Source organism: Tiliqua scincoides, chromosome 5 (genome assembly GCF_035046505.1).
Source record: "Tiliqua scincoides isolate rTilSci1 chromosome 5, rTilSci1.hap2, whole genome shotgun sequence".
In the NCBI taxonomy this organism is placed as follows: Eukaryota; Metazoa; Chordata; class Lepidosauria; order Squamata; family Scincidae; genus Tiliqua; species Tiliqua scincoides.
Window position 1 is genome coordinate 69042481 of NC_089825.1, and position 21617 is coordinate 69064097.

The window sequence follows — 21617 nt, forward strand, 5'->3', positions numbered from 1 at the left end:
ACACCCATGCCATATACCATGGCAGCAGAGGACAGGAGGCTCATTATCACCTCACCCCTCAGAGCCAAAGAAGCCATGGAGTGAAGATGCTGGAGGCCCCAGATGGCCCTCCCCCACTCAAGCCTCACCCTGAGACCAGTTGAGGTAAGGAACAACTAGGGTGAGAAGAAGGGATCCCAATCTGCTAACAAAAAGTCAACAAGAGTGATCAAGACAAAGGTTTTATTGAACTGTATCAGTGACAGAGCAGCATCTGAAAAGAGAAATACATGGGTGGGGTTGTCAGCCATCTCCTCCCAGCAGAGCTCTTGTGCCATTGCATGTCTGGAGGCTAGGATTGGGCCTTAAGAGATCCTACAAGTTTTGAGTCACTGGTTACCAAAGCTATGATACTTTGCATAAGTGAAAGTACTTGCATAAGTGAGGGCACAATCCAAGTGAGATATTGTAAAGGTCTGGAAAGGACATTGCCACTATTCTCTGCTGGAATCAGTCCATGCACAGATACATACATTATTAACTTTATGTTTAAGGTGCATATACAGAACCCTTAGCTGTTTCTTTTCTTTTTTCATCCCTTCCTGGCCTCTTGCACCTTGCATGAGAAGACATTAAAAAGTTATTTCCAGTTTCTCTGTGAAACTGGAAGTCACGTTTTTCTAGCTTCTGAGCTCAGTCTGAGCTTGGCAGAGGCCAGGGATGGACATCCTTGGTCTCTGCTGAGCTCAGAGGCCTCTCCAGAGGCGAGGGGAGCAGAGCTCGCCTCTGGGGGGGGTGGCCTCCCAGGACTGTGGGGACAGGCATTCACCCATATCTGCAATTTCAGCTATCTGTGGGGGGTTCCAGAACGTAACCCCAAGGGATAAGGGGGCATGCCTATGTTTTGTAATATGAGGTGCATGAAGTGTGATTGATACCATTTAATGTTCCCCTTCATGAGTCTGCTCTCTGGCAAGTGCTCAGACTTGACAACCTTCATTTGTATTTTTTATGTATCTTTAATGTTGTTGTCTGTTTTTTTTCTCCTTTTTCTTCTCTTTTTACTTTATTTTTCCTTTTCTTTTTTTATTATTATAAATAAATGAAATTTTTAAAAAAGACACTGACCTGATATTTGGGTGTGGGTGACAGTTTTACAATTTCACCAAGACATATACATGTGTGTATAAAGAAAACTGTCCTTTGGGAAGATAACAGAATTGATTAAGCATTGTAATGTTCCAAGGGATTCAGTGACTGTTGTGAAGCCTCTAATACCAATTGGTGGAGCAGTTCTGATGTCATAAATGTGAGGCAGCAGTGATATCACAGACAGACTGGTTGTCCTAGAGGAGCTTATTATTATTATTATTATTATTATTATTATTATTATTATTATTATTATTATTATTAATTTGTACCCCGCCTTTTTGCTCAATGGGCACACAAGGCGGCTTACATCATTTTTAAAAAAGTACAACATTAAAAACAATTAACAGCAATTTACTTAATTAAAAAATCTAAAAACAAACAAACCCCGTGGATTTTCATATAAAAGCAAGAACGCCAGCCAGCCTGTCAACAATTAAAAGCTTTTTGAAATAAAAAGGTCTTCAGTCCACACCGAAACGTTAGCAACGAGGGAGCAGTTCTCAGTTCTAAGGGGAGGGTATTCCACAGTTCGGGGGCCACCACCGAGAAGGCCCTCTTCCTGGCCGCCACCCCTCTCACATCTTTTAGTGGCGACACAGTCAAAAGGGCCCCCCCCAGATGATCTAAGAGCACGGGCAGGATTGTAGGGAAGGAGGTGGATTGTAGGGAAGGAAGCTTAGCAACAGGAAGCCCAGATCCAAGGTGGATGAAGGAAGAGAGTGGGCTGTGGACTAAGCCTGCTGAAAAGATGGGTGGAAGTGATGCAGGAATGAGGAAAAAAGAGAAATGGGGGAAGGAAGATGGGCCAAAGAAACAAAAAGGTCTAAGAAAGGAGGGGACAGCAAGCCAGGAGCAGCAGGGAAAGAGAAAGTTCTGCTCAAAATGAAAGGCTAATCAAAGAAGGGAACAAAAATAAGCAGGCCTAGGAAAGGATGTTTGGACCACTGGAGCACTGACAAGAGAAGAAGCCAGGAGGAGGAGGTCCTTTTGAAGCACAGTGGTCCAGAATTTGGCCAAAATGGTAGGTTCAGGTCATTCATCAAATACAAAATGTTACATGTCAAATTAAATATAAAATTATTAGCCTTATTTATCACATTCTGCTGGCAAATTAATACTTTCAGGTAGATTTTTTTATCGTAGGTTACTTCTGCAGACTGAAGCAAATGAAGTACACTAAGATTTACTGTAATGTGGGTGGTTCAGTTTAACCAGTGTTCCTTTAAAATTTAAGGAATTGGGGCCTCTAAAGGATATTTTGATGTCCTGTGGATAGGAACCAGTAAAGAAATCACACTGAGATGCTGCACATGTTGTACTTATGAGACCTCAATTTTTTTGTATGCCATGAGGCTGCTCTCTTATACGAGAGACTATCCAAATTATACGAGAGACTATCCAAATACTATCTCTCGTACTATCCAAATTGTCCAAACTAGGAGAGAGTTCCAAACTATTGGTTGAATGATGCCATTATCAACACTAGCCCTTTCTTTACAGGCAACTCTAGATAAAAGCTCTACAGTGGTGAGATGACCAACTCACTTTTGTTTAGTTAGCTTCGTCTTTCCAGCTTGGGTAGTCCTTGCTCATAATACTTAATGCTGTGTATATATGAGAGGGCACAATCCAAACTATGAGTAAAGCAAACTTGTGCTTCCTCGGGAGCAAGCCACAACAGCACACAGAGGTCCACTGGTACACAGAGGCTGCATCCAGCCTCCGTGGTGGTTTGCAGGGTGAGCCTTGCGTCAGCCGAGCTTGGCCAATGCAAAGCTCTGGGTTGGGCAGGGAGGAGGCAGGAGGAAAGCGTTGCGGGGCTGGGGAGTGGGTAGAGGGCGGTCACAAGGAGAGGTAGGCAGGGAGCAGGAGGCGGGGCTGGATCCAACTGTTATGCGGGATCCCAACCCCCGTTCCTAAGCAGCGCAGAGCAGCTTCAAGCTGCTCCGCTCTCCTTGAACTCATGCCACCTCCTCAGGTGGCACAAGTCTGAGGAGACCCATAGGGGCTGCAGTGGCTTACCTGTTTCCCCTTACTTTCAGCTGAGCCACTTTGTAGCCCTGTCTTGCGCTGGTTACAGCTCAAGCCTCCTGCCTTGCCTGTTCCAGTGCAAGATAGGATTGTGCTGTAAGGCACTTTTCCCATAATGCTCAAGGCACTTCTTCAACATGCTTACACGAACCCTCTAAGGTAGAGCAGTATTGTTGCTCTTATATTACATGCGTGAGGTGATGACTGAGAAAATTGAGCTTGCCCAAGACCACTCAATGAGTTCATGCTTGAAGTCAATTTTATAACTGAGGCCTTCCCAGCTCTTAACTTCAGTCATCCCATTGCAAGCGGAGCCTAAGTTTCATATTAACTTGCAGTGTAGCCATCCCTGTTGAGAGGCAGGTGCCGAGGTTTCCTGGAACTCAGGTGACACATGTTCAACAAAAGTATTGATTAACAGCTCTAGCACTTCTAATTGCATAGTCAAGGACTCTGATTTGCTGAGACAGCAAAATGATTACCAGACCAAGGCAAACAAAGTGGAGAGAACCCAAACGGTGCTGTGAAACAAACAGCAGAGAATGGCCATTGATGACATGCTCTGCTTCCAGAGACATCTGACTGGCGGCTTTAAACAGCACCAGAATACTAACCTAGACAGACTCTTTGTCTGATCTGAAAGTTAGTTCTTATGTGGAATCCTGATGGCTTCCATGTAATCTAAGTGGTCCAGTCTAGCCCCCACTAGATACTCTCTTCAGGCCCACAGCAATGAATCAGATCATTCACTGCACAGTCCATATTTGTGCTTTTCTTTTGCATTCGTTTGCCTGTGCAGTCACTTCTATCATGTAATAAGCCATTTCAGTGCCAGGGAGACCTCCTCTGTTATGATGCAGCTGACAGGATAAAAAATTGCCCTTCACAAAACACATTTTCCAAGGCCGCCTGGCTGAAGAAAACCTTAGCGCAACATCCAGTCCATCACCCATCCACCTAATAAGTACAAAATTAGCACACTGGTCACCTGGAAAAAATGAACCATGTGAAATACAATTTATACAAGAGTTACTAATTCCATCCTTTGGCTGGAGAAAGAAAAGAAGTTGCTATGTGGTATTAAAAATAGCCTCTAGTCTAAAATATTGGGGCCAGATTCGGATGTTTTAGAGGGGCATATATTAAGAGCACAGGACATTCTGTGTCACAGAGCAATACAAAATGACCTTCATTCAAAGTCTAACTTTGCATTCCTTTGGAGATGCAGCATGTTCCCTTTTTCCATGCACATCAGGATCTGATTGATGATGTATTTGAAGGAGGTAACCTTGGTCCATCACCTCTTTAATCCTAACTCCTCAACATTTATAGAATGACACAAAGGGTTGTACTGCCAAGTGGCCAACTGAAGCCTAAATTTTTCTGCACAGAAAGTGGGACAATGAAGAGACCAGTGAAGGAACAAGGCATGAGGTATAATAGTTGTACCCTTTCGCAGGCTATATGCCCACTGATAATTGGCGGCTCCATCTGGGTAAGGTGCTTATATCAGAAATGGCAAATTTATTACATACAGGAAGCCAAACAGCATTCATGGTGCCTGCTTAGGGCCGTAAGTGATGTCATTTTAACTAGGAACTGATGTCATTAAGCAGGTGATTACCAGAAATAAGCACTTTTTAACACTTAGGGATTCATTAGTTGCAATGACAGAGGAGAAAATGTGCAGATCTTGATCATATTTTCAAGATATGGGAGAGCCCAATTATCATGGGGGCCACCCTTCCAGCACTGCCATTTCTGCTGAAGCTTCACGTTGCAGCTTAGCAGCTGTGAGGTGATCTGCAAAGTGATGCCTTGGCAGAACTGGCACTGCTGAAAGGGCAACCTGTGTGATAACTGGGCTCTCCCAGTGTCTCAGCACCTTCTACCTTTCTCACCCCTCTTGGTCTGCCTCTTCCCCTGTACTACTCCTTGTCTTCTGAGACTTCCTTCCATCTCTCCCTCCCACCCTCTGCAGAAGCAGTGCTGCTCAAAAGATGGCACTGGGAGAGTACAGTTATCACATAGGCTGCCCTTTCAATAGTGGCATGTCAGGATGCTGCTGAAGGGTGGCCTGCAAAATAACTGGGCTCTCCCAGTGTCACCCTATCAGCAGAGTTGCTTCTGCCAATGCATCACTTCATAGCTCATCAGCTGAGAGCAGTTGATGGTGGTGCTAGGGCTGGATAAAGAACTTCCGTGGGCCATATCTAGCCTGCGGGTCTTATGTTTGACCAGGGATGAGCTCAAGTCACTAAGCCCAAGACTCGAGTCAAGTCTTGGCCTTCATGACCTGAATCAAGTCTCAGGTCCTTGGCAAAATTTCTGAATCCAAGTCTCAAGTCTCTGAGACAAATTTCACAGAAAAAAAGGGAGGTGGGGGTATGTGGGGGGAGGGAGAGAGTTGTCATTAAATACCCGGTTGATGTTCTCATCCAATCTGCACTCCAGTCAGGACTATGTGTTGTAGTCTTTGGGTCAAATAAAAGTGAGGACCCCATTTCCAGAGCCTGCCTGTCCTGATAAATAAATGTCTCCTAACCCCCATCCACAGATACAATGAGCCATTGCCTGCACCTACAGTGTGCAGCAAAAACATCATGTGAGTGTGACCTCACTCTCTGTGACCTACACTGCAGTATGATGCTCTGTGCTGATGTCAGCCACAAAGCTTTTTAGATGGTCTGAGGTCGTGCGCAGCAGAAAGAAAAAACAGCCCTTGGGTCAAATAATAAAGAAAGGGCCCCACTCTGAGAGTTCTCTTCTTGGAGCCTGCCTGCCTTGATAATAACTATCTGCTAATAAATAATAAGTGGACCCTAGTGCAGGCGAACCACACAGCACCTGAGGGTGTGCACTTTGCAACAGCTGAAGAAGAAGAAGAAAAAAGCCTTCCTTGGCTCAACTCAATAAACCAATGAATGACCCACTCTCAGCATCTTACAGCCTGTCCTGAAAGAAATTGCTACTCAGTTCACCCCCTACTGCAGAGATAAGAGTAAAGCATCCCAGAAACTAATGACCTTAGCAAGAAAAATTCAGCTATGAAGCTGAACTGCACAGAAGTTTAAAGCAACAAACTCTTACAGGTCATGCAGGGTAACCCCCCCCCCCCACTGTTGTAGACACACCTCCACCAGTGATGTATCTAAGTTTGTTCTTGCTTGTCCCCTGGCTTGGAAGCAAGGAACACGCAGAAGAGCAGAGGCAAGAGGAACATGTGTTGCTCCTGAAACACCAAATGCAAACTGCGCCACAAGAGCTAAAGTCAGTTCTCATCTGTTACAAAGAACCACCCCCCCCCATCATTTGCCCACCTCATTTTGCCCCTCCCTTGTGCAGAAAAATAATGAAGCCATTCGTTCCTATATCGCAAATAACCCCCTCCCCATCCTTTGCCCTCCTCCTTCTCACCCATCCCTTCCTTGTGCAGCAAAAGAAAAGCTTTAGCCATTCTTTTCTTTCTATATCACAAAACAGTGAACCCCCTGCACCTTGCCCCTGTGGTTCCTCCCACAGCCTCATGCAGCCAAAAAAAACATCCTGAAACCTTCCTCCTCACCTCATTGTGCAACCCCCTTGCCTCCTCCTGGAACCTACCCTCCCATCACTTCTATTATTCTCCGACTACATGCCTACTTCCAGATCGTCCATGAGGTCTTGCAGCATGCAAGCGGCAAAGAAAAAAAAAAGCTAGAACACGCCCACTTAAAAGATAGTGGGACTTGAAGCTGAAATGACCCGAGTTGAGTTTGTGAGTCTTTGACAGATGTGACTTATGGACGAGTTGCGCAAGTCAATTGCCCATCCCTGTGTTTGACACCCCTGGCTTATATCTTTAAATGCTCTACTTTCTACTCTATTCTTCCCTCTTGCCCTTCCTCTTTCCGTAAGGGAAGGCCAACAGGACTAAATTATCCTCACATAAAACAGGGGAGGAGGAAGGATGGGAAGAAGAGTGGAGGTGCATTTTGGGGGGGCCTCTAAATATACAAAATAGTGATTGCCAAACTGTGCGCCATAAGGCAATTGAAGCACGCCTCAATTGAAGATTAAGCCACTATGTTGGATACATCTTCCACTCTATACCGATCAAAGCAAGGAATTCCCATTGATTTGATCCCCCTTCTATGAAATGTATGGGCAGCACCATCATCTTGAGGGGGGAATCAGAACCAACTGTGGTAAGCAGACCAGGCAAGGTAGCTCACTGGGGATCAATGAGAAGCAAACTATTACTATACAGCAGGGATGGTCTGTGACTTGGACGACTTGGACTTGAGTCATGAAAACGTGTTTTTTGTGACTCCTGGTGACTCAAGTCACACGGGTCAAAAACTTGGGTACTGACTGAAGACTCAGGGGTTTTACCCTAAAAATGAAATGGCTTGAACAGACTCAAGTCAAGACTCTGTTTTGTGTGTGTACTTACTTGCTTTTTTTCCTCCCGCTTCCATGACTCAACTCCTTTCTCAAAAAGACTTGGACTTGAGTCAAAATGACTTGAAAAACGGTTCTCAACAAGCCACAGCAGCTGCTCATTATGACTCATGGGCGACTCGAGTCAAGGGAGGCAGAGACTCAGCACTCAACTCGGGACCTGGTGCTGTGACTCCAGCACATCCCTGCTATATAGTGGGAAGATCTGAACCTCTGTACTTCCTGATGCTACTGAAATAAATGTTTGCAATAAATGTTAGTGGAGCCAGAGGAGGGGCAGAGCTATAAGTCCCACATGGCTCTGAAACTCGCCATGTAAGCTGCCCCACCTCCTTGCTCTTGGAGCCTGTCCGGGGGTAAATGCTACACAGAGGACACGCCTCCAGATTGCTTTTGCTTCCCCAAATGGCCTGGAAAATGGTCCCTCTGGCTCCACCACCATTTACACTGCTTCTAATTCATAGCAGGGGTTTCCATAGCTCTGGCATCTTTTCCTGTACCCCATTCATAGAAAACTGTATTTTCTATTACTCCACAAGTAGGACAACTGAACTTGGTTTTAAATTCTTCCCATAGTTAATGGCAGCCATGCACTTAACTGAAAGTTCCAGCCTTTCCAGTTTTCACTTTCCTTCTGTCCTTTGTGCAGGTCTCTTTCTGCAGTGCCAGTTACAATACTGCAGATATACAGGTGTACAAGCCACTCTTTAAACTCTCTTGAACTACAAGGAGTTTGTAAAAATAAGTGGGGCAAGAGACTGTGGTTTCAAGTTTGTGGGAAAGGAGGGAAAGTTTGCCCTCTGCCAAAATGTTCTCGGGGTTTCTTCTTTCCATAGCCTGCAATAATCTCAAAGGAGATTTCAGAGGGGCAGCAGACCACAATTCAAATCACAGACTGCCATGTCATATGAAAGCAAACCAGACAGGAAGGCTTCGCTAAGCCACATGGCTCTCTGAACACTTTGCACGACCCCAGTACTGCAGCATTTCCTGTATATGTTTGTGACTCTGTCTCAAAGGCTGAACTGCATATGTGGTGACATGAAGTGGAGATCTCTGATTCTTTCCTCTGCAGGTGTTTTGTTTTAAACCCAGAGCAGTCTGGAGCAGTCTGGGTGGCAGGAGAAGAAACTTATAGTTTATTATTTTGAGTCAGAGGATTGTATCCAAAGGAAATCCGTTGTGGCTTATGCTGCAATCCTATATAAATTTAGCTAGGATTTACAGCCCAAACTTATCCTTACCGTATGCCAGCATACTTCAAGGTCCACTGTCATGGCAGGTCCTCCACCGGTTTGCACAGCGTTGCTGCTGGCACAAGGGCTGGAAGGCCATGCACCCCCAGCTACGGGGTGCAGATCAACCACTAGTGAGTTACTGCATCAGAAAGGCCAGAGTTGGGGCAGATCTAAGAGCAGAACAGAGCCAGATTGTGGCAGCACCTGTATCCACCATATACCAAACCTCAGAACTATGAGGTTAGGTCTGAAAAGTCCCAGCTGGGGCTATGTCATAAAAAGGAAGTTAAGTAGTTTTTCATTGCTTACCTCTCCCCGCTAGCCTGGTCCCCAACCAGCACACAGGATGCAGTAGATGCTATGCCAGCAGCCCTGCATCATGCACAGCAGCCCAAGATAAGATTGGGCAGTGAGTCCCATTGAACTCAGTAGAAGTTACTTCTGAGTAGATATGCATAGGATTGCTCTGTGAATCTTATTGAAATGAATGGGAATTATGGCGCAATCCTGTGCATGCCTACTCACATTAGTTCCACTTAAATTAAGGGACTCACAGCCCAGTCCTAAGCTTCCGGGTGCCTGCTGGAACAGCAGCACCAAAATGGCTACCACTGCATCCAGCAGGTGCTGGGAAGTCGCTGGTGGTCTCCTCAGGGAAAGGATACTTTCATCCCCTTCCCCTGGGGAAAGCCCCAAGCCCCACAATGGGGCTTCTCAAGTCTTCACTGGCTATTTTGCTGGTGCAGTCTTGAGAGATTCTGTGTCGGGACAGAAGGTCCCACCCCCTCCCAACCCAGTTCCTCCCCCTTCTCGCCTTCCCCCGCCCTCTCCCTGCCCCAGAACACCTTCCCCTGGCCCTGACGAACCTCACCGCTGCCCAGAGCTCTTCCTTTGCTCTAGGCAGCATTCGACTGTCTCTGGGTCTGTGCCTGCACTGACCCAGCACAGAGTGTCGCAGGCATGTCTTACAGGATGTTTGCAACTCTCTGCGCCAGCGCTATGCCAGCACACCAAGCTCAGGATTTGGCTCTTACTCCCTGATAAGATTGTACAGGATCGCAGCTTTAAATTATTCAAAACTAGTCTTGTTGATTTCAACACTGCTTAACCATGGCTCACTTCCTTTGGATACATTCATTACATTTATCATTGTTGCAATAATAATAATAAGAAGAAAACGTGTTTGTGTGTGTGTGTTTGATATTATCAATAAAATTCAAAGAAACAAATTGGCATAGCAGGTTTAAACTACAGAAAGGTAGACTGAGGTTGAACATGATGATAACCATCCAACTATCAGAGCAGCTCAGCTATGGAAAAGGCTGAATCATTTTAACAAATCTTCCTGTTATCACTAGTGGGTGGGAGAGGGATGTGTCAGGGATGTTTTCAGCATAGGATATCCTGTACCAGAAGTGGAGGAAGACAGATAGCTCAATGGGACCAGCCTGTTGCTATAATGTTATGCCCTCTGTGGCAAGGGGAAATTGTAAAGGAATTATTAGAAGTAACAAAGAAATAGGTACACATTACCAATATTTTAACAATATAAATAAATGCCTAACCATATTTATGGTTACTTACATACTGGTCACACCTTCAGTTAATTTTCAATGATGGCATAATTTCAGAGCAGCCATTTTTAACCACTGTGTCATGGCACATTGGTGTGTCATGAGTGGTCCTCAGGTGTGTCACAGGAATTGGGGGAGAAGGTCATTTATCAGTAGGGCCAATGGGGATGTGAACCCCCCACTGACAGCATGGTGTGCCTTGGCAATTATCAAAAACCTGATGGTGTGCCTTGACATATTTTGGTGCCTTGTCAGTGTGCCATGAGATGAAAAAAGATTGAAAATTGCTGTTCTAGAGCAATTGCTTTAGAAATCCTGAGTGTGCTACAAATATTTGGAGCTATCTTGGAAATCTTTTCCCCACCCCTAACCCACTGCCACTACCAGAGGTTGGGATTGGTGAGTTAGGACACAATGTGAACAAAAAGTGTCAGGATTTGCTGCAGAAGTCACGGACTCCAAATGGGACCCAGTGCCCCCTGGTCTGTTGATCCCTTTGCCTCCTCAACTTACCAGCAGAGGGTGATAGGTGTCAGGCAGCAGCAGCATCTCCCTTTTCACCAACTGCTGTGAAAATCCCCTAGAGGTTCTGAAATGGCACAGAGCCCTCTGAGACATGCTGCCATTTGTAGATCTGTAGATTCATGCCACCAGTACACAGGGAGTTCAGGGGCTAGCCAGGTGGGCTATCTGTAAGGGCTGTAGACCAGTGGTTCTCAAACTGTGTGCCACGGAACCCAAGAGTGCCACAGTGAACTCACAGGGACATGTCAGGATGTCCCCAACAGCCTCCTCTCACCAGCTCTTCTGGACACTGCCATCTTGAATTACACAAGATCTCACATGATTCATTATGGCGGTGCCTGGAAGAGCCAGGCTAGGGCACCGCTGTGACAGGGTCCCATGACCACTGTGTGACTATGTTAAGTTTGGGAACTTGACTTGGGAACTTGAAGTTTGGATGTAGATCTTGAACCAATGCTGCCTCAGACTGGGCCAACCTTTGAGACAAGTCACAGATCACATTTGGTTGGTTTCTCAGCAGGCTGCAAGAGACAGAGATTCCTGTCTCTGCACCTTGTTCTGCCTTGTCACCTCTTCTTCAACTATGCCTCACAAGAGCTACAACTACTACTAACACTAAAGTAGAGAGGTGAGGCAGAGAGATAGCTAAGTCTCCCCTAAGAGTACTGTAGCCTACAGACACAACCTTAGACCCCCCCCCCCCCGGGCTGTTTAAATGTTTACCCCTGCTAACTGGGTAAAGAGGCACTTTTTTCAAGCAGTGTTCCTCTTGTATTTAGCAGGGGGAGAGCAACAGGGTCCTTCTCACTCCAGCGCAGTGTCTTTTACCAAGTGCTTGTTGCTGGTGTTCTTTTGCATCTTTTTAGATTATGAGCCCTTTTAGGATAGGGTGCCACTTAGTTATTTGATTTTTCTCTGTAAACCACTTTGTGAAGTTCTTGTTGAAAAGCGGTAAATACTGTTGTTTTTGTTGTTGCTTTCAGCATTTCACCCATCACTGTGCTTGATGACTTATGATGAGGAATACTTTTGCCCAGTGTTCCCACTAAGCTGTGAGGCTCTGCAACTCAAAACCAAGCTCTGCACAGCATGGCACTCAGCAACCCAGAAATTTTTGAATCCAATATATTGCTATCAAAGGGATATGGATATGCTCCATCCTGAAACCTTTAAGTAGGTATACCTGTGTTTTTTCTTGGACCAGTCAGGTGTGGTTACACTGAGTCTTATTCTTAACACACTTTAACACACTCCCCAATATGAAATTGCTCATCCTTATGTAGATGGGGCTGTCTTGTGTGTTCTGCAAGCAGTGGAGGTTTGGCTGGCAGTTACATGTGAGAAGGTCTATTCTTTGGTGGCATGTTATATGTGAAACTCCTTGCCACTGGAGATCAGACTGACTCCCACTGCCAGCATTCTGACACCAACTTAACTTATTTTGTTCACACTTTGGAGTTGTTTGCTCTGTTATTTTTTAAGGGGCTTGACTGCTGTGCTTTATTGGCTATCTTGATTTGTTGTCTTCATGCTTTTGAGTGTTTAATTTTTAAGTTATTTTATTGTTGTGCTTGTTGTTGTTCCTGTTATTGATTTTAAGTGACTCTATTATCTGCCAGGCACTTTCCTATTTGGAGGAGAAAGGTGTGTGTATATGATTATACATATTCACACATATACATTGTACACATACATATATATTATATACGTACAGATATAGAAATAAATAAAATATCCTTCATAATATCACACCAAAATCACAAATATTAAAAACTCCACACCATCCCACACCTTCTTGCACCTCCAGATCAGTGACGTCGCTAGGGGTGCGGGATGTGCGGGTCGCACCGGGTGATGCGCACAGGGGGGTGACACGCACTGGGGGGTGACATACTAAAATCACGGTGGTTAGGGGTCCTGATCCAATGAATGCACCCCCAAAAAATACCTGAGAAGGAAGTCCCTCCCTCCAAGCAGACGAATGTATTGAGCCCTATGGAAAGCGAAACTGAGCCTCACAGTTGTATTTACTTGTGAGTAAGAAAACGTGCCTTGGCTGGTGGTCAGGCCAGGCAAAGGGAACTGTGAAGCCACCAGAATGGTCCTGATCTGATGAAACTGGAGCTCAACAAATGCTCCAGAAGGCAGCCTTCCCCCCCCCCCCCACTAAAAAGGATCAAAACAGGCTTCAGCTGATAAGGTGAACTTTTTTGAGACTTGCAAAGCCAGGTGCATCCTGACAGTGATCTGGTTTAAACAGAAGTTCTTAAATTGAACTGGGCACTGGGTAGGGCTGAAAACCTTACTGATTTTGGAGGGGGGGTTATTGCAGACAGGCGACAGAAGAAATTCACTTGGTGGACCAGGGCTGGTTTCTGCTTATTTAATTATTTGTTTTACTTTAATTATTTATACTTATTTATTTTAATTTGACTGATGATGTCACTTCCACCATGATATCACTTCTGGTGGGTCTTGGACAGATTGTCATTCTAAAAAGTGGGTCCCAGTGCTAAAAGTTTGAGAACTGCTGCAAGTTCTTGGTAAGTTGACACCCTGGGGGTGTGTGACACCATTAGTGACCAAAATCACTAAAATCATAGTTTGGAGGAATAATACCAGCATGTTATATATCAACCAATGCGTAATTTAATGCAGAATGTGTTCTATCTTTGTTCAATCAAAAGATACAGCCAAAAAACCAGTGGGGGCAGAGTGATGGTACATCACCACACCCACCACCTGGGGTGTTGCCCCACCCATTGCATGGAGGGGTGACGCGCTGGCATCCCGCATCGGGTGACGTGAACCCCAGTGACACCACACTGCCCCAGATGTCACCCAATTTTTATACCAACATCTTATACTTTTGGTTCATACATTTGGAGTTCTCTGCATAGCAGTGCACAACACAACCATCCTTATTGCCCTTCTGACATCACAATGGGGAACAAACGTTCCAACTTCTTCTGCTGAGCCGGCAGTTCAGCTGTAATCCTTCCAGTGCAAGAAAGAATGACAGCTGAGGGAGTGTAACATTCTGATGTTTCTGTGACGCCAGACAAACCACCCAGGAAAAATACTTCTCAAGCCAATGCACAATTCCTCCTCACACCAGGGGAGGAAAGAAGGAATCTCTCCTCCTTTGCCCGCCCCTCCAAAACTGCATAGAAGAGGAGGTTCTTACCTTCAATGACCTGAGCCGGTAGAACAACCAGGAGCAAGGAACCCAAAAGTAGCAGGAACAAATTCCAGGGCCACCAGGAATGACTGGAGAAAATGGGGCAAGAACAAAAAGAAAGGAAAGCAGCGGTGAGATTTTAAAAAAAGAAAGAAAAAAGTTCAGTGCAGGCATGTGAGGGGTTCAGAAAAGAGAGAGAGGATTCTTACCTGGGGGGCATTTTGTCAAAGCAGGTCTTCAGGGAGAGACAGGCAACACAGCTGGCGTGGAGAGGTGGAAGGAGTGAGAGACAGAGGCAGAGCAGAGGCTGCTGCTTTCTCCCCCACAAGTGGAACAAAGGCAGCTCTCACTCTCTGGCTGGCTCTAGTGAGTCACTGCGAGCCTCCAAGCCCGGCTCCAGCACTGAAATCTGACTCCTTCTAAGTTTTCCTCCCAGAGCCCACCATCTTCCAGCTCCTCAAAGCTCATCTCCACCTCACAACTAAGGCCAGCACCTCATGCTCCTCCTATTCACTCCAATGTTTCCATTGTACACCACTGCTCCCTCTCTCGCTCTCTCCCCACCCCTTGCTCTGCTACTGAAAGCTACATTTCTGCCTTGCTGGCTATCATCACCATCCAAGAGAAACACATATTAATGGCACATATATGATGCACTTTAACTGTGGTTGCTGATTTGCTGAATCGTGCCAGCTCCTGCCTCAGTCGGCTCGACACAAGAGAACTTTCTACAGAATCAGGCCCCAAAAGCAATAACAGTTCACCCAAACAGCAGCAAGACTTCGGCATATCATTCATTTCAGTTCGACTGGTGCTGGAAAGCTTCCCACAGGATGATGCCCTTCAGCGTTGCTATATTTTAATGTGTTGATTTTATAGAAAACTTGCAGTATGCATCACCTAATGTTGTATACATGAGCAGAAAAGCAGTTCAGGTTTTACAGTTATAGCCCAATCCAACATAAATCCATGTGCAGCGATGCAGCGGCACTGGCTACGCTGCATCCTATGGGGGATTTTTGACTACTGGAAGTCTCTTCAGGGTAAGGAGACATTTCTCTCCTTGCCCTGAGGTAAGCCCCTGCGGCCACAGTGGGTCAACTCAGTATCGCTGGCACAAGTCTGCACTGATCTGTGCAGGTGGATCAGGCCCAGGAAGGGGGTTTCGATATGATGTGTGCTAGCCCCTCTGATCCTGTCTCTGCCCAGACCAGATTTGCCCACCTCTGTCACCACCCTGTTCCTTACTCCCTTCACCACCTTTTTTCATTGCTGTTTTCATTGCTGAGCACGATGAAGTGATTCAACAGGTGATGTCCCCTCATCACTGTATCATGCCAGGGAAAACTAGCTCATGATTCAGTCCTATCCCCCTCCCCTGCCGCCATAACTAGCCTTGTGCCAGCGGAGGCTGCTTTACAGCAGTTGCAAAGCAGTCTCCACCGGCATGCGCTGAAGGCCCGCAGACAGGGAGGTTGCAGCATCCTCTCAAGTACCAGCAGATCCATAAAGACCCATCGGAATAGGAAAGCCCATGCAGGGTGTTGGGGGGAAGCAGGGATGGATTTGAATGGGACAGGGAATGGGCAGGATGGGGTGGTGATGGGAGCAGGGGAGAGGGTGGATTGGGCCCAGGAGTAAGGTTGGTTTGGCAGTGCATGCCAAATCCTAATCCCCTTCCCGGGCCTGATCTGCCTTAACTGGTCAACATGAACATGAACAGGTCTTAGTTGACTAGTAGCAGCTGCTGGGGCTTACCCCATAGGCAGTGGCGTTGCTAGGGGGCTGCAGGCCTCCCACTACTGTGGTGATACCACATGGGTGATACCGCTACTTGTCAAAAATTTTAAAATTTTGGGACTTTTGACTAATACCATCATGTTATATATCATTTGATGTGTAATTTCATGCAGAATGCAATGAAAAAACCAGGTTGAAATATCTCTATTCTATCAAAAGTTATAATGGAGCACCCCTCTCAGCAGAGCGGGGCAATGGAGCATCATCACATCCACTGCCTAGGATGTTGCCCCACCCACTGCATGGGAAGAGGTCCATCATGTGCTGGCCTTCCACACCAGATAACGCAAACCCTAGTGATACCACCGCCCCTAGGAGACCTCCAGCAGCTGAAAATCCCTCGTGGGAGGTAGCCGTGCTGGGTTACCACACTACACTGCACTAACACACTGCACAACCACACAGGGACTTGGTTATGATTGGGCTGTGACTCAAGCCCAATCCTGAGCTGCCCGGGACGCAGGGCTGCAGTGGTGCTGAAAATGACTGCTACTGCATCCAGCATGCTTCAGGCAGCCGCCAGTGGCTCCTCAGGAGACGGGGACTTCCTTCCTTCCCCTGGGTAAAGCAAGTAGCCCCACAATGGGGCTACTTGATTCTCCGCCAATCCAAAGGTTGGCGGAGAATCGAAGATGTGTCAGGTCATGAGCCCAACACAGAGGCTCTGGATCCTGTGGAGCAAAGCTTCACCAGTCCCGCCTCCCTCCTGCCCCGCTCCCTCCCCTGGAATGCCTCCTCCCTGCTCTCTCCCTGCCGTCCCTCAGCCTCCCCCAGCCCAGCCCTGGAACACCTCCTCCTCTCCTCCTTCCACACCTCCACCTACCTCACCGCTTCTCGGTGGTCCACACAATCGCCGAGTGGAAGAGCTCCGGTGCTCACACACCGGTAGCCCAGTGCCGACTGGTGCTGGGCTACTACCGGCAGAGCACCAGCGCTAGGGTTCACAAGCGTTTGCAACAGTGCACATTGGTGGTGAGCTAGTGCGCTTAGCTCAGGATTGGGCTCTCAATTTGTTAGCTATAATGCCGCAGTTAAAGTCAGATGGACCCTGTCAGAAAATGACAGGGTCATCCTAAATGACCTATGGGTATCGGACACACTGCAAGTGCACTGGACACTCAGAATAATCATCTGTCTGGAAATACACAAAGACTGATAAATACTGTTAACAGAAATTATATCCTTGACACTTGCAAAATTCTATCTGTATAATTTCACTCATGTTTTCAAAGTATTGTCTTCTTTTGACTGAACACTGTGTGTGTCAGAGCCTATGCATGCTTAAAATATCACTGTATAACAGTGGCACCATTGATAAGCTCTGGAATTGTTTCCATGAGAATTATGATTTTACCCCACCCAAAAACATCCTGAATGGAGCACTTTTCCCACATATAGTTGACAGCATGCAGTGCCTGCTTAGAATAAGTTGTTTTGAACCTTAGCATACATCTGAGTGATATGACTTTGTACAAATGTTGCAGTTCCCCCTTTCCTGTTGTTGGAAAGGAAACTGAGAGGATGACATGGCCCTGGTTACCCAAGCTTAGAATGAAGTGAAAGGGCCACGTATGTGGAGCACCAGGTTCTGCAGGCCATGGAGCAAACCCTGCCCTGGGTCCTTAATGGAGCAGTGGGTGGCTGACCCCCCTGCCCTCAGCCTGGCTCCCAAGAAAGGGAGCAGATGAATTTTCCTCACACAGAGCCACCATGGTGATGAGGAAAAGGGCACCTTTCATGTTTCCTTCCATCTTCTGCATCAGCAAGCTGTCATTGTGTCATTACTAGAGCCTCAGAGGAAGCCATTTTGCGGTTGAGGAGGGCAGGAGAAACCAGCAATTGAATAGCTGGGCATGTTGAGCTACTGTGGTTGCCACAGAAAAGCAAGGGTCAGGAAAGCTTCAGGGGCCAGCCAGGAGAGCCCTCAGGTGCACATAGGCCCTGAGGCTTGTGCACAACCTGGCCAACCTCTGACAGCCAGTTTAAGCTTTTTTTTTTTCTCCTCATAGCATGCAGGAGAGTGCAACTGAAATCCAACTGCAGTGGGAGCAAAGGGCTAAAGCTTCCCTACAACCTGCTCTGGTTTTGTGGCATTTCACACACACACACAACCCGTGCACTATTTTTTTAAAGGCAAAAACAAGGATTGAACACACGTATTCAACATAAAATGTAGCTTAGCCCTAACATGAAGGCTTGTTAGGAAATGGATGCATGGCTGGAGGCTATAATCCTAGGGACAAGCTCTTCCAAACTGGTCCTCTTTCATACTACTGGGGCCTGACTCTTCCATTTCCAAAATAGAATTAAAATAGTGGTTTCATAAACTTAAAGTAACACTATATTCTCTTCTAGTGTTACTTTAAGTTTATGGAACCACTATTTTAATTCTATTTTGGAAATGGAAGAGTCAGGCCCCAGTAGTATGAAAGAGGACCAGTTTGGAAAGGACTTTAGTGAAAGCACCACTTATTCATTAACTAAAAATCTACAAAATGCAACAAGAGAGGAATGGGGCATGGGGGAGAACAAGAGAGACAGTCTTTGCTTGACGAATAAGGGTCAAACTCCATGTTATACTAAATACATAATGTGATCTGGTAGCTTTAAAAAAATCAACAGTTTGTTGGGATATGAGGTGTGAAATGTGGCAAAACTGTGGCAGATGGGTAAGGGGGCTTTACTGGGAGAAAAACTTTTGACAACCAGTGAAAGTTTTTTTCAGGTAATAATAGCACACAGTAGGGGAAGGGCTGATTGGAATTGGAATCATGACTGAAGCAAAGTATTAAAGCCTCCTAAGCTTTACTGCATTTTTTCCACAATGTGTGTGTGTGTGTGTGTGTTTTATATTCATGTAAGAACAAAAAACCACTGGGCTACATTATTCATTTAGCATAATCTGCAATTTATTTCTCAAGAAAGCCATATGCAATGAGGTCATTAGGATCCTAGCAGACCAAACTAAGAGTAAATAGGGCTTCCTACTTAGCAGAAAAAATGATTTTGCTTGCTTTGCTTCCTTTTAGCAGCAGCATAATCTGCAGAAATTAGCATTGCCAAGTCAAGGTTTTTACAACAAGGAGATAGGCTACTACTTATAGATGTGAATGTTTTTCTGCCATGGATGGGCTCTGTGCTGGTGTGCGATCACATTTATTGTAGTTTTCATATTGTAGTTTTAATGATTTTTGTATACTGTTGGACTTTGGTATCAGCAGGTGGTCGATACCCGCAGCGGATACCGAACACAATTTCCTCCCATCTCACTATGGGTTTGTATTGGAATTGCGGAAGATATTACCGAGGAGATAGGGTGTGGTGTCCACAGTGCCTCTTGCTCTGAGTAAATGCAGGATTAAGGTGGTAGCTGGAGGTGTGCTGCACAGCTGCAACCACTAGAGCATAAGGAGATCCTCAGGTATATAGGGAGCACCTGAGGCAGAAAGGGTTTTGAAGGAGTGCAGGTTGGAGGTAGGAGAGGAGACTGACTGGGTTTATGGAATTGGGAATCGGATTGTGACTGGACTTTGGCTTTGGACTTTGATTTGGATACCCTGATTGATTGGACTGACCTACCTGGAACCTGACTTTGGACTGGAACTTGGCTTATTGGCAACTCTGATTGATTGGACTGGCTTGCAAGGCCCAGTGGATTAGGATTTGGCAAAACAGGGTTCTGAACCTGCGGCTGCAGGGCCCACAGAGGACCTCCAAACGCAACCAGAAGACACTTTCAGTCATGTCCGGAGGTGTTCTCAGGCCTGGGGAAGCAGGCACACAGCCTCTCAGAAGGCCTCTGAGAGACACTTCTGGTTTACTGAGAAACTTTATGATCCTTTTTCAGTAGGGATGGGCATTTCCATTCTGGGAAAGTGGAAGTTGCATCTCTCGCACAATTTGGGCATGCTGAGTCTCATAGAGGCAGTGCGCAGTCATGCGCTGCCCTTGCAAGGCTCAGAAAAGCCTCCGGAGGCAAGGGGAGTGCAGCTTCCTATTGTCTTCAGAGGCTTCGTATAGTATCAAGCCTTACTTGACGACTGGGGTGCCAGTCCGCATCCATGTTGCTAAGTGACATATGACTGTATACACGTGTACTTGGTGCCAGGCACCTGCCTGCAAAGTAAAGGGCCAGACCAATAATGTGAATATTTTATAGGACTGATGGCAAGAGGCCACAGATCAATAGGGTAGAAAGGTCACACTTTTCATTGAACCATGTAATCACCCCACCCTTCCTTAACTGATCCAGAGAATCCAACACACCAGATCTGAGCAGAGAGTTGTTTTGTTTACTCTCTAAATTTATTTTCACACATACATAACTGCGATGAAGCCTTCCAGCTTCAAATTCTGCTGTAACAGCATATTTGGTGCTTCACATCATGGCCACCTCCCTGGACTCCTGAGTTTGAGAAAAAACAACATTTATAAAACAAAGGAAAAGTTACATGCCTTCAACAGTCCTCACCAACCCCATGATTAAATTCAGTCTAGGAATTGTTCTGCCAAATATCCCAACTCCCTTTTAATGCCCGCTTTTTGGCTAATTAACACCCTCCTTTTCCAGGAACAACAGCTGCAGTGTGCAATGGAATGAACACAGAACTCCTTATCTATAGCAAATAACAAGGATTTATTGCTACAAACACAGACACTCCCTGCAAGTCCTCTTGTCCAGAGGCTTTCCCTCCCCAAAACTCCACTTAACTCCGGGGGTAACGTCTGAAGCCTCCAGTCCAAGTCCAATCCGGTCTCCAAAACACAGTCCAGTCTTCTGCAGTAGAGTTCCTCCTCTCCAGCAGTGTGTCTCCTCCAGCAGGGTCCTGGCAGTCCCCTTTTCCTGTAGGTCTGGGTCCAGAAACAAAGATAGCTTTATTTTTTAAATTACAATACTGTGCTTTAATGGTTTTTCAGCCCTGCCTACCTAAGTGATACTGGGTCCACATTATCAGGTTGGCTCCCTTGTAAGTATTTGATCTCTTTTCTTAAATATATTTTAACGGCTTTCTGAAGACCTGATAACCAGGCAGTGGTCATGGTGATCTGAGGTTTTTGTTTTTTTTTTAAATAATTTTTGATCCTCTGGGTATCAGAAAAGACAGGAAGTTAAATGAAAAATTCTGCATGCTGCCTTGTTTTTGTCACAAAGTGTACCTTTTTCATAGGATGGCCTGTCACTACTGATTTTCTCATTGGCTTTCCTAGAACACATTTTGAAAATCACTCATTGAGAACTGATTGATTGATTGATTGATTGGATTGATACATACCCACTCACCCACCCACTTTTCCTCTGATGGAACAGATGCAACAATATAGAGCAGTAGCCTTTCCACACCAAGAACCCAGACTTGAAGTGCAACCTAGGAACTACTTTTTAAATGTTTTATGTTATATACCAATTTTACCTTTACTTAATTGCTGCATGCAGGTTGCAGCATGGGCTATGGTGCATCCTGCAGGCAACTGGATTGCATGTGGCAGACAGAGAAGAAAGAAAAAGAATGCTGTACATACCCTCCTCCGCTCCCACATGGTCCCCAATTGGTCTACTCAAACCTGTATCATTCTATCCACCACCACCAGTGGCTTACCATGCCAAGATCTCAGAGTCACTGTCAGGAATGGGGTCGGCACCTCGCCTCCTCTTCTGCCTAGGCAGCTAGCAGAGATTGGCCTGCTTGGGCAAGG

General features: G+C 45.9%; 1 protein-coding gene across 2 annotated transcripts in view; it reads right to left on the minus strand.

Annotated features, from left to right (window-relative positions):
- Positions 1 to 14488, minus strand: part of COL15A1 (collagen type XV alpha 1 chain) — a 221073-nt gene extending 206585 nt beyond the window's left edge. For both annotated transcript variants that reach the window (XM_066628923.1, XM_066628922.1), the window contains exons 1-2: positions 14333 to 14488; positions 14130 to 14212 (exon numbers count right to left, since the gene is read on the minus strand). In XM_066628923.1, the coding sequence (XP_066485020.1) occupies positions 14130 to 14212; positions 14333 to 14343 (94 nt within the window). In that variant the 5' untranslated portion in view covers positions 14344 to 14488. The remainder of the gene's footprint in view (positions 1 to 14129; positions 14213 to 14332) is intronic.
- Between the last annotated feature and the right edge of the window lie 7129 nt (positions 14489 to 21617).